The 13,066-nt window shown below is 31.7% G+C and overlaps 1 protein-coding gene across 1 annotated transcript; it reads left to right on the top strand.

Annotated features, from left to right (window-relative positions):
- The first annotated feature begins 9,894 nt into the window (after positions 1 to 9,894).
- LOC136972817 (achaete-scute homolog 1-like) lies at positions 9,895 to 11,863 on the top strand. Its single transcript, XM_067267454.1, has 2 exons — positions 9,895 to 10,893; positions 11,429 to 11,863. The coding sequence occupies exon 1, from the start codon at positions 10,284 to 10,286 to the stop codon at positions 10,848 to 10,850; it is 567 nt and encodes a 188-aa protein (XP_067123555.1). The 5' UTR covers positions 9,895 to 10,283; the 3' UTR covers positions 10,851 to 10,893; positions 11,429 to 11,863.
- Positions 11,864 to 13,066: the final 1,203 nt, after the last annotated feature.

The raw sequence follows: 13,066 nt of genomic DNA, 5'->3' as shown, positions 1-13,066 counted from the left end.
ATAACTTGTATTTTTAAAAGTTATTATTTTAACTTTTAAAAATACAATTAGAACAAATAATTTATAATAATATCATTATAAATTATAGTTACATATTTTATTATTGCTTTGTGGAATGATACCACAAAAAACAACGGTAGGAAGAGGTACATTACTGGTAGAAAGGTTCGTGAGAAAGTACATCATTTGTGAATTTATCAAAGTAGATTATTGTCTAAACAAATGCCATAGGAAGATACATTAATGATTATATCTAAAGATACGTACAATACTTTATTGTCTACGGAAATACAATAAAGATGCATTGATATATAAATAAAAAGACAGAATTACATTTTATTATCAATGAAATTCGTAGTTAACATTACAAACTATAAAATTTTATTGTTAATGATGAACCTTTCTCTGATATGTCTTCTTCCTTCTCCAAATTACTGAATTATCATTTTACCCCTTTACATATACATACTTATCATATTAATAAGATACTAGTATAGTTGTAGGGTACCTTTTTCCCATGGTACCTCTCCAGGTTAAAAGTGTTCGTGTCCCTGTTCTACCGGAACCATTGCTGCATCATTAGTCTCCCTCCAAAATATCCTTTAAAGCTTACAAAAAAATCCATTGATTTATTTCATCATCAAAACCGTTTAAATCATTAAAAAATTCATAATTATAATTTTAACCAAAACATATAATTAACATTTCTTACCATCCTGAAAGACAAATTATTAAACAAATTCTTTTTGAAGTTTGGTATTTACAGCTTTGATTTATTGTTATACTTTTTTAACCAGTTTGATTAAAATTTATATAATACAATTTTTCTTTCTAAAGACATCAGAAAAATAAAACCAAGAAGATTTTTTTGGTATACGTGAAGACCATTAATTACGCGAAGGGAATCATGTCAGTATCAAGCCATGTCAACAAAGTTAATAACCTCTTACAAAGTAATCCAGTAGAAAAGTATACCCAAAGATAAAATAATTACATTATGTAGAAAGGTGTAGAAAAGTATACCCAAGAATAATATAACGACTTGCGTAGAAAGGTGTTTGTAAATGTATAAGTATATTGTGTAGAAAAGTGTAAGTGTACAAGTATACCGTGAAGAATAGTGTATATAAGTGTATAATTACATTGTTTAGGAAGACAATATAAGTATAATGTTGTAGAAAGATATCTATATAAAGACAATACAAATGTGACGAAATAAAAGGTAATTATATTATCGATCAATATCAATAAAAGCGTGACACGATCCCGTTACATCCTCGGAAGAATTCCGTTTCCTTCCGTTTACAGCTTCCTGTTTTGGGACCTTAGTTACAAATTAACACGTGGGTTCAGTGAGTTGTAAAACAAGGAAATAACCCGACTCGATTATAATGATGTGGTTTGAAACAGGAACTACGCGGATAGCAACGTGAACGTCACGCGCCTTGAAAACATCCAATTGCATCGAAAGTGATCGTTCCATGTTAATTTTATATCCATATATATACAATAAATGATGAAAGGAAAAGACCCATTTAAGGAATTTGTAAGTAACCTGTGCCTGAATATATATAAATTTAATTTACAGTGTTAGCTTTGTGTAACCTTTTTTAAAAGTAGTAAATTAGAAAAATCTTGAATGAGGTAGAACAGTGACCATAATATCTCAATTTAGCGAGTGAGGAGAGCTTTTGCTGTAATAACAACCCCTCCCAGTTGCTTTTCTGCCCTTAGCCATCATTAGTTGTCCTAGCCTGTGGTTATAATCGGTCGCAAAACTACTAGAAAGAACTATGTCTATGTCACCCTCACCACTGGCCTCCCACTAAGTCTTATACAATTGATCCATCCTATATCATTCCATCGATAATTATATCAATTTTAAATGCAGGCTATTTATAAAGTACTAAGTAAGTTCCTGTTAGGGAGATGATACAGGATTTATAGATATATTATTTATAATAATTATTAATGTAAGAATCGGGGGGATTTCCGCGAGCAATAATACCTAGTATGACTACTTTTGACTGTTTTCTAAGAAGATTCTCATTGTTTATAGAACTCCAAAGGCCTGTAAATTAAAGTTTAGTTAATGATAAGATAGGCGAATGGCGAGAAATACGTCAAGAGTAGAGGGGAACTTCTTAGAAAACCGGCCTCAAAAATGGATTTGGAATAGTGATATTGGCAATAGTATGCATGTAAAAAAGCACATATTTTGACCCGAGGCCTATATAATTGCGGTGAGGTACCTCAAATGATGTTGGAAAATTGAGAGATAGTTTGTCAATTTGATGTAACCTTCTATGGAATTCTTTTACAAGAAAATTACTTTAATTATTGCTAAATATCGCCCCACTAATGATTCATTTTCTCTTAAATATCGGCTCTTACAACTTACTTTCTTTTAAAGTAATCTATCGTTAAATAGGTCTTTGTTATGTTAAGGTTAATAAATTAAGATTATTATTAAAGTTAATCAAGAAAAATCGATTTTTCTTCGATTATCTTATAGGAAAGGGAAATTTCTTGACTTTAAAAAACTGCACCCTTAACTGTCTGTAATTGAACTGCTACTAGTGCTTCGTTTACAGTAGTTATCAGCAGCAATTTGTAGACTTATAGGGGTCTATGTCCATAACCCGAAGCTAAGAAACAAGTGGACAAACTGTTTTGAAACAATAGTTGTCCAAAAATAGTCGCCTGTTTGTCGCAGCAACTAGCTTTCACTATCAGATTGACTCCAGGTCTATCAGATTGAAAAATTCGAAGATTTGTTCCCGAACTTTTTATCTTGTAATTTTAGCCCCAAGAAGGCTTCTGTAATTCTCTTCAAGCTAACGACATTTCGAATGCCTCGAGCAATGACTCATTTCACCTGTCAGAAGGTTTGTCTGACCACAAAAAAGTCAGCATGCATCATACGAACCCATCACTGCAGAAGTAATTGAAACGACAATAATGGTGATAATACATTTGTACGTGTCGAAACCATGTGTCAGTTGGCTCGTCGATCCATCCAATAAGTTTATATATTTTTTCAAACCACGTGACTCTGCAACACTTTTAAATTTAAATTATAAACATTCTAGAGAGATAAGGAATCTCTCATTTGATTAAATGAATGAGAAGTGGAGCGGATCAATCAAGTAAATAAATGGTCCAATGTTGGAGATTCAGCACCGAGCGGACACTTAAATCACAACAGCATCGTTGATAAGACGCACCATGCACATGACAAGATAACATGCCATGCATATCACCTGTCTCTTGTCATCCATAAAGTTTGTGTGAGGTCTATATAGCAGATGTTCTTTAACCCTTGTGATTTACTAAGAGTAGAGTTTGTTTAGAAGGGCTTCCTGCAGATGTCAGCAGGCTATTTGTTATTGTCTTAAAAGTTGAAACGTGATAAAGATATCAGTATATACTTTTAATAATATAAGTATTATTCAGATATATTCTCCAGTTAGTCTTTACTTCTCGAGTTGATTCATAAAATATGAAGATCCCTGAATTGACTTTGTTGTAATTCAGAATTCCCCACATTTATTCTACTAAAATTGCATTTTTAAATAAAAATATAGTAAAATATACATAACAATATTGTTTTAGATCAATATTATATTCTCAAGAAGTTTAAAATTTAAAATGTTGCTGATTAGATTTACAATTAGCAATTCATGCAGCTAAGATGTGAGAATTTCAGCTTTGATTGATCGTTATTTTGACAAAAACACATTAGAAATATTATAATTAGTAAATAAATAATAAAGATTCTAAGAAAAAAACATTGTTAGATGGGGCGGGAACCGAACGCACATTTATGTTAACCAAGGACGTGGGTTCGGTTCTCAAAAAGTATTTTAATTTCGTTCTTTTCTTGGGTGGATGCACAATTCATATATGAGGGTCTTATTTGTTCAATAATAAAATAAATTCTTTATTTTATCTAAAAAATTAATTAAGATATCTGAATTTTACTAAAATTTAACTTTCATTTCATTTTTTCTATCAAAACGTTAAAATTTATAATAAGAGATTCCGTTCCTCAAAAAATATATTTATATGTATGTAAAAAAGTGTAAACATTAAGTGATAAGTGGACTCAGTGCAAAGTATTAAATGGTAAGGTTATTAACAGTTAAATGGGCCGTTTATTAAACATTAGTAACACTTATCCAATTTAATATTTTTGTATTCCAAACACGAATGAAACAATTTGGTCCTATTTACCGAACATATCTTCAAGATAGCCGTCGGCTGTTACAACATATGGGCCCAAGGTCACTACCGGGAAGGGAGTATTTATTTAAATGTCTAGTTTTCCTTGACAGCTACATTTGTAGAGAACCAAGATTCGCAAGGTCTTTTACCCGTCTACAAATCCTACAAACTACTGTCGATATTTATTAAACAATATTTACAAATCTGAAAAAAACACCCTGACATCGAGCGTATAGCATCATGCAACGAGAACAATGTTTTGGGGACATCTTAAGTGTGTTAACCCATTGTAGATATCGACACACCCGCACCTGTTGTGACCTTGTAGACCAAAAAAATATAAATCTTTCACTACCTGCATGGTATATTTTATGCTGGTAGCGATATCTACACCTTAAATCTAATTGTAAGGATTATTGCACTTAAAATTTTAGTTAATTGTATCAAAATCTCAACTGTACAACCTCTCTACTTCTCTATGTACAGAAAGGCGACATTTAGACTAACTTTCTTATCAAGATTGTTGTGTGTTATATAGGAAGACGTAACGAAAGATAAGATATGAATGAACTTCGCGTTTTAAATTTAGTGTTGAAACAATAAAAAAAATGGGATATAAGAATCGAAATCTTGTAATTTTTCTGGTACCGAAACTGATACGAAATTACTTTCAATTTTTTTTTTAATGTTTTGTAGTCAGATGGAGTATGTAATCTTGCAACAGAAAGCAAAAGTAGGCTAGCAGAGTGGTGTGTTGTCGTGTGCCAGATGGAGTAGCGAGGCCCGTCATCTGGCTAGTGGTTCCTTTCAGTAGTGTCGCGTCTGAAGGTCGAACGACTTCTCGTCAACGATATGTTGGATAAATACCTGGAAATATTACACCCAACTTATACTATGTTACACAATATTTCTATTAACTAAACAGTTGTATTGTAACTTCATTTTCCTCACTTTTCATGTCATTTTGTTGATGTGTCAACAAAATGATTATAAACATTCTACAGAGATAAGGAATCTCTCATTTGATTAAATGAATGAGAAGTGGAGCGGATCAATCAAGTAAATAAATGGTCCAATGTTGGAGATTCAGCACCGAGCGGACATTTATTTGCGTTTATATTTTATTTTGCGTTTATTTTGCACAAATTTATTTGCGTTTATATAACATAGGACGCAAATAAATAAATAATATATATATATATATATATATATATATATATATATATATACTGTATATATACATTTTAATGTTTGAAATATACTGTTAATTAGATCCATGAAAATAATAAGCTCTTCATCTCTCTCTTTGAATCTCATTTAAATGCTATTCTATTCCTTAACAAATTATTTAATGTTAATACCCAATAAAAGTTTAAACGTGTAAATAGTTTTATAATTCTAATGGGTAATCATTTTTATTGTTTCATAGTATAAACATAACTCATACAATTTCCATGGTTTCCAGAGTGGCGTTTAAATAATGGTTTTCGTAGCCTAAATAAATAAATTTCCATAGTATAAGCATTTTCATGAATGGCAAAAATTCCTATACTTCCATGTATAAGCGTGTTCACATAGTTTTATAGTATAAAGGTATTCGTAATTGACAAAATTTCCATAGTTTAATAATATTAACAAGAAAGTTTCTTTATCTACAAGCATTTCTTGCTACAGACTGGTATAACAATGTATTGAAATTTTAAGACTAAAATCATATAATTTTTACTAAAATAAAATTTAAAGTATCTTAATTTTATAGAAGGGATATCGATAAATTCTCACAGAAACATCTCTCTTATGGGCAGGGATGTGATTGAGTAGTTAAAGTAGTCTCACATTTTCCACGGTCTGGTCTCAAGCCCAGCTTCACCGATGCGATAAAAAAAAAAGAAAAAAAAAAGAGTCTTTCACCGCAGGGAACCAAAGACCCCATCCCGAGTTTGTCACCCTCTATCTGTTACTTGAAAACAATAAAAGGATCTACCACAATCAATTTCCTTACTTTTTATCTCGGTATAAATTATCCCGCGTACTTCTTTCCACTTTGTACTCTTTTGATAGTACAGATACCAACAAATTGTAACCCTGACAATTCATCTTTTAACTATTTTCCTTTGTTTCGATCTTCTACTTCGATCTTCTTCAACATACAATGGGGACAAACTGAAAAATAATCGTTTTATTTTTAACTGGTCGATAATAACATTATTTATTTTGTAACTCTCCATTGACAGGAAATTTGTTTTTTTAGCCATAGGCATTTATTGCCTATAGGCTTTAGTGTAAATTATATAACCAGTTGTAGATAGTAGAGATTTGAATTATCAAAACTTTGTTCATTTCTTATAGCCTTTAGACATGATTCTCTCTTGAAGAGCTTCCTATGACATTATCTTCTTTTAAAGGCTTTCTTAGAAATAATTTTCATAGAAAGATTATTATTACTTATGATTTTATATAAATCGAAAAATAAAAATTAAACATATATTAGATATAACGTTTACAATTAAGTATCAACTGCTTGATTTAGTTATTTAGAAGCGATAAAATGTAATCGTTTCCCAACTGTAGGTCGCGATCCATTAGTAGGGAAATGTTAACAGTTAATGTTAAAAAATTCTAAATTTTTCAGATAATTTTAAGCTAAAAAAATTTTGTTTGAATAAAGAGTTTATTTGACGATTAAATTTTGATTTTAAGCCATATTTTTACCTTTTTAAAACAAAAAAAAAAGACGTTCAAAAAACAAATTTTTCTTCCTATTTGCTTCAATATCACGAACTGTATTTTCTTCTCAACCGGTTTTTCTTTCACGTCTCCTCTTAAATTACAATATCTCAAATAATATCGTTTAAATAAAATATATGAAAAATCGAACAATGAAAGAAGATCTACAAAAATACATAATATATATATATCTTTCGAGTCACCATTCTTATATACAGAATATTCTGATAGATTTATAGTTCGTTGAAGAAGAACAAAGCCCTCGACCGACATTAAATAATAAAAAGAAGTTTGAGAGTTTTTTTTAGAAACTAAACTTGAATATTTTACATTGAAAGCCAGTCTGATGACAAAAAAAATTTCTTTACTCCTTTTGTTATAATAACTAGTTGAGTAAAGTTTTAGATGAACAAAGATAAGTTAATAATTAAACTGAATCGATTATTAGTTCTTACTCGTCTGTATCGTTGGTTTTTGCCATTTATTAATATACAAATTCATCTAAAATTACAGAAATGTTTTATCATTTAACTCACTAAATTCATTTCTTACTTAACAAGTTAAAATAATTGCCGTACAATTCTAAAAAATGTACTTATAATTTAGAAATTTCGGGTGTTAATTTTATTATACAATAAATAATTAGTATTGAGTATATTTTTAAGAATACGAAACAAAGAAATTAAGGAAAGCTTTTATATTATTAATACATTAAATCGATTTTTTAATACAGTAACTCTCATAAAACGAACATAAAGACGAATTTTAAAATTAGATCGAGTTAAAATAATTGTCATAAAATTATTAAAAGTTGAATTATAATTAAAGGATTTCAGGAGTTAATTTTGTTATGTAATCAGTAATTAGTATCGAGTATTATGTTTGAAGAATACGAAACAAAGGGACCAATGCAAAGCGAATTACCCTTTGGTACCATCTTGCGATATGTTGGATAGTTCTCGATGAGAGATGTAAGTCAATAAAAGAGTTAGATAAAAAAGAATTTTTGGCTTGGTTTGTCGTTAGGCGCCACGCGCCTCCAACTGATAATTTCAAGTGAATACAAAGTACAAAATTGTGATAATTTTCGATCACTTTCTGCACGATAAGGAACTTCTAGCACATGCTTTTCCGTGTAAACTACCTTGAAGAGTTAAGATTGTAAATTTCGAGTGGGCCACAAAGGTGACGAATCGAATTAAGTAAAGAGCACAATGGACTATATCTTCGATTGTTAAATAAATAAAATTTTATAGATTTATTTTTTAATATTAAACGCTAAAATGAGCAGAGAAGACCGAAAAAAGTGCATATAGCGCCCTCTAACGACAAGATCCAAAATCACAAAAGTTAATTTTTTAGTAGCATTTTTTGGGGAAATTTTAAATTTTTTTGATGTTCTGATTGGTTAATATCGAATCTAATTATTCAAACTTGAAAAATTTAATTAAGTTTTTAATTTCTATGCAATTTTTCCTAAGAATCTCTATTAAAATTTTTTTGATATACACTTTTTTGATTTGATATCGCATAATAGTTATTTTTTCTTGATTTTTAAAGAAAGAAAAATTAAAAAACAATTAGCTAACATAAAAGAGGAGGAATCAATTATTAATTCAAAAAAGGGGTAGAAGATTTTGGTGAAAGAAGAATAGGTGTTGGGGGCTAACAAAGTGGGAGAGCATCTGTTAAAAAATATCATCCACTTTCAAAAAAAGTATGGATGAGATAAGATAAAAATCAGTATTTTTATGATCGATTATATTTACTAAAATATTAATTCAAATGTTCCCTTCTTTTATTAAAATCCTTTCTCAAAAACGGCTTTTGATGCGAAAACCGTTGATAGGTAATTAAGAAGTTTATAATTATTTATCGATTCGGCTTATGATTTTGTTGCATGTTAAAGCCCATGGGCTTAGATTGATTGAAAAGATAATAATAAAGAATTTCCATGAAGATTTTTCATTCTCTAAAGCATACATATTCAGAAATCGCCCCCTCTTAAAGGGGTTTTCGCCTTCGTTACGTTGAAATGAAGTTGTTTAGTTCGTTACACCATCTCCCCCTGTAACTAGTTACCTCGTTACATGCGAGTTACTCGGTTAATTTTTCAGTGGAATCAGTTATTCTCATCCCTTACCTCCACAGTTGTCTTATCTATGTTCTGATTATGCCAAGTCGTATCCACGTGCAGAAAACAAACACCAGTGTCTACCACCTGGACATTCTGCTATTCTCCATCAACTTTGTCAACATAGAACGACGATAACAACTGTTTGTAGAACGCTGTTGGATGCTGTGTCAAGATTGGGGTGATTAGGCCTCTTGGTCTGTCCCAATCACTCGTACTCCTCTTTGTTGTTTTAAACACAACCATTTAACCCTAAGGCTACAATTCTGACTCGTCCTTAGGCTAAAAAAAATAATACAAAATTTAAAAATTCCATTTTATTATTAAAAATTTGATAGAAGAATGCACTGATATTTATCAAGAAATTGTTAATTTATTGTTATCCATTATAATTAATCTTGAGCAAGTTTTAATCATTAATCTATGCCTGTAAATTAATGGTAAAATTCGAGTTTAATCAAATCTCTCTTCACTCGATTAAGAGGTATTGAAATTGATAATAAAAAGGGGACATAAAAAAAGCGCAATCATCACAGATAATAAAAAAGTTCTCGAGTTTGAAACATTTTCTTTGACATCTCCTGCGAGTCTTTAGGCCTTTATGGGTTCTCGTGTCACCAAAACTAGTCTCCTGTCAGAAAGGCCAATCCTATCCTGAGGGGGTGTCCTTCGACAGCTCGAGATGCAGAGGCTCGTGCTGGTCGCGTGCCTATTGCTGGCATCAGTCCAGCTTCTGTATGACGTTACGGTAAACACGAATCGTCAAGTAGCAACGATAATAATAAGAGAAACAGCTAATAACTTCTCTTTATCTCTATCTCATTGATAGGAAAGTTGGCGGTTCGATCCCTTCAAAAATCTAATTATTATTGGTTAAGTTTTAATATAAGATCGTCTGCCATGTTTTAAAAAAAATTCGTAAAGATTCGATAGGCTTTCGTACCCGATTATTAGTTGTTTTTTTGTTCTAAGCGACTAGCTCGGAGCGTACACCCTGCAGGCCTCTCTGTCTCCCGACAGGGACACAATGAGCCCTGCCTGGAGGTGGGGCCTAGTATTCATGAGCTAGAGCTTTTTAACGTCGTACTCCCCGGGGCACCGAGCATTTGACTGGCATCACCAGTCCTAGACAGACGTGCTATCTCGCTCGGGAGTGTGTTGTGTCACGTGTCACACTTGGCACGAGCCAAGCTCTATGACTTCGAATCGCAGGGATCTCGAGAAACTCTCTGAAGTTAATAAGATGTCACTCAAGTGTTTAAGCAAAGAATCCAACGGACCTGAACTTCTTCGTTGCAAGAGAAGGATTCAGTTCAGTCAACTGGCTTACAGTTTGCCTCAAACACAACCGGCAGCGGTGGCTAGACGTAACGAACGCGAAAGGAACAGGGTGAGAATGGTTAATTTGGGCTTCGCTACCCTCAGACAACACGTCCCACACGGAGCTAAAAACAAGAAAATGAGTAAAGTGGAAACACTGAAGTCTGCAGTGGAATATATCAAACAGTTACAGCAGCTTTTGACGGAACAAGACGGAACAGGGTCGACCAGTTCGGGTGACGAGAACATCTATCCTGGATACAGCGACCATCTGCCAACCACGCCATACACGCCGTCCTCCGCTGCTGCAACTGTTACATCCCCTACGTATTCTGGCACGAGTTCTCCGACGCCAAGTCTCAGCTCGGGTGCTTCATCTCCCTATAACTCTTTCGGACCAGAAGACGAGGAACTTTTAGAATTTGCAACGTGGTTTTCATAAAGAAGACTTCAGGAAAAAAACACACACACAGATATATACACAGGTAAGTCGGGATTTTCTGATTAAAATCAATATCTCTCGACTAGAAAGATAGGCTATAATAGATGGGACTGCAACAAATCCTTTCTCTTTACAAAAGTAGCCCTGCAACTTCTTCCTTCCTTTTCAATATTCCCCCCTCTATCTCCCGTGAAAAGACTTCAATTTAAAGGGTCTCTCTATACACGAGACGGGGAGCCCCGTCTGCTCAATGTCCCTACTACCTGCTTGGGCGGTTGACAATAGGTCCTGCTCCAGCCGAGGCACTTGTTTATCTTTGTCCAGTTCACACAATAGGATTGGATGGTAGTTCCTCGCGATTGTTCTCCTTCCTTTCCTGACTTGGGACAGGTTTGCTTCAACACTCCCCTGACTAGGGAGATCTTTCTCCCCGGTCTACTTACCCCACTTTATACAAAACCTACGGGGGCTAAAGAAGACTAGAAAGATTCGGTCGGTAATGTAATATCGAAGCAAGTTTCTAAAAAAACGAGTTTTTTAGATTAAAATTTTTAAAAAAATTTTCTTTCTGTTTCTAGGTTCTCCATCACGTGACACGAGCCATTGGTGTGGTGTCTACATTTCCGTTACACGAACCAACGGATGTTATAAAGAACAACGGATGAATGATTTCTCGTTTACGTTTTCGTGTGTTCTACAATTTTCTCTGTTTTGTGCACAGAAAATTCGGGTATATATATAAATATATATTTTATTTATACGAAAAATTAATAAATTTATGAACATTCCACTTGAAATTCTTAACGAATCACAATTAAATTCACGGATAATCCCTCATATAATTTATAAATTTACCATTTTACTGTTTGAAGAACCAGTTCCTGAGTCGACATCTAAAAAGTTTTCGCCAAAAAAAAAACAAAATCACCAAATTGTCTATAATAGTTATCAAATAAAACAATAAAAGTGATATATATATATAGATAAATATATAAATTATATATATTTTTAATATGCACATAATTATTGTTATCATGTTGAATATTAATAATCAGAATGTGCCTTTTTTTATTAAATTTTTTGCGATTTTTAACTTTAAAAATACCGATTTAAATTAGACTTTTGATGAGTCTAAGTCTAAAAAAAACATGTTTTGTAAATAGAATTTTTTAATCTTAATATAGAATATTTGTTATAACCTATTTATGTACGAAGAAGAATTAAATAAAGTTTTGTATTATATTGTATTTATTCTTTTGTCTTAATTCAATTTTTGAATTAAAATTACCATAAAAAATATAATTTTTCTTAATTCATGGAGCTTTTACTGCTTTTTTTAATCGTATATTTAGGTCCTAAAATTGCCTAAAAAATTTAGCTAATTTATCTTAAATGTTTTTTTGAGATATTCGTCATTACAAACGTGTAGACACTCGGACGGATGCTTTAATTTCGTTTCTCTAAGTATTTACTACAAAAAATGTCCAAAAAGATTAGTGAATTTATTTTAAATGTTTTTCGGGACATTTGTAATTAAAAAATCGAACAAACACAGGAATAGATTTGTGTTTTATTCGGTTTTAAATCGTTTATTTTACTCCCTAAATTATCCAAATGATTATCGATATATTCGATATTTTAAACAGATAGACAAACAGATGATATTATGATCTTTAAACAGTAAGATATATCTGATCTGGAAAATGATCAAAAAAGTTTAGCAAATTCATCTTAGTTTTCGAGATATTTATGGCTTTAAGCGGACAGACAAACGAACGGATGCTTTCATAAGCTTCACATCACTAAAAGTAGATTCTTTGTATTAAATCTATATTTCTTGTATATATTTTATATAAACTAGTCCGTAAATTTAAATATATAAGAGTTAATTTATATTAAAACAACTCTAATTAGCTTATTTATCTACACTTTTTATTTCTTTTCTAAATTGTTTAAAGATGTAAAACACTTATTTTATATTCTTATAAAGGAGAATTTATGTTAAAGACGCGTTAAAAAGTATCAAAAAATTGAAAAAATAAGATAGAAAACAATGTTGAAAGTAGAATTATGCTACTCATGTTCAAGACGAGTAGCGAAGGCCTCACGTTAAAGTCATTGGCACACGTTGAGAATGCATAATGAGGAACGTACACGGGGTCTTAATTACTACACGTACAATAAGGAATTTTTCTGATGATACAGTTACTTAAATA

The sequence above is a fragment of the Centruroides vittatus genome, unplaced genomic scaffold (assembly GCF_030686945.1).
Source record: "Centruroides vittatus isolate TY-2023 unplaced genomic scaffold, ASM3068694v2 contig_301, whole genome shotgun sequence".
Lineage (NCBI taxonomy): Eukaryota > Metazoa > Arthropoda > Arachnida > Scorpiones > Buthidae > Centruroides > Centruroides vittatus.
The sequence above is the reverse complement of the archived record's forward strand: the minus strand, read 5'-3'. Positions and strand labels throughout refer to the sequence as shown.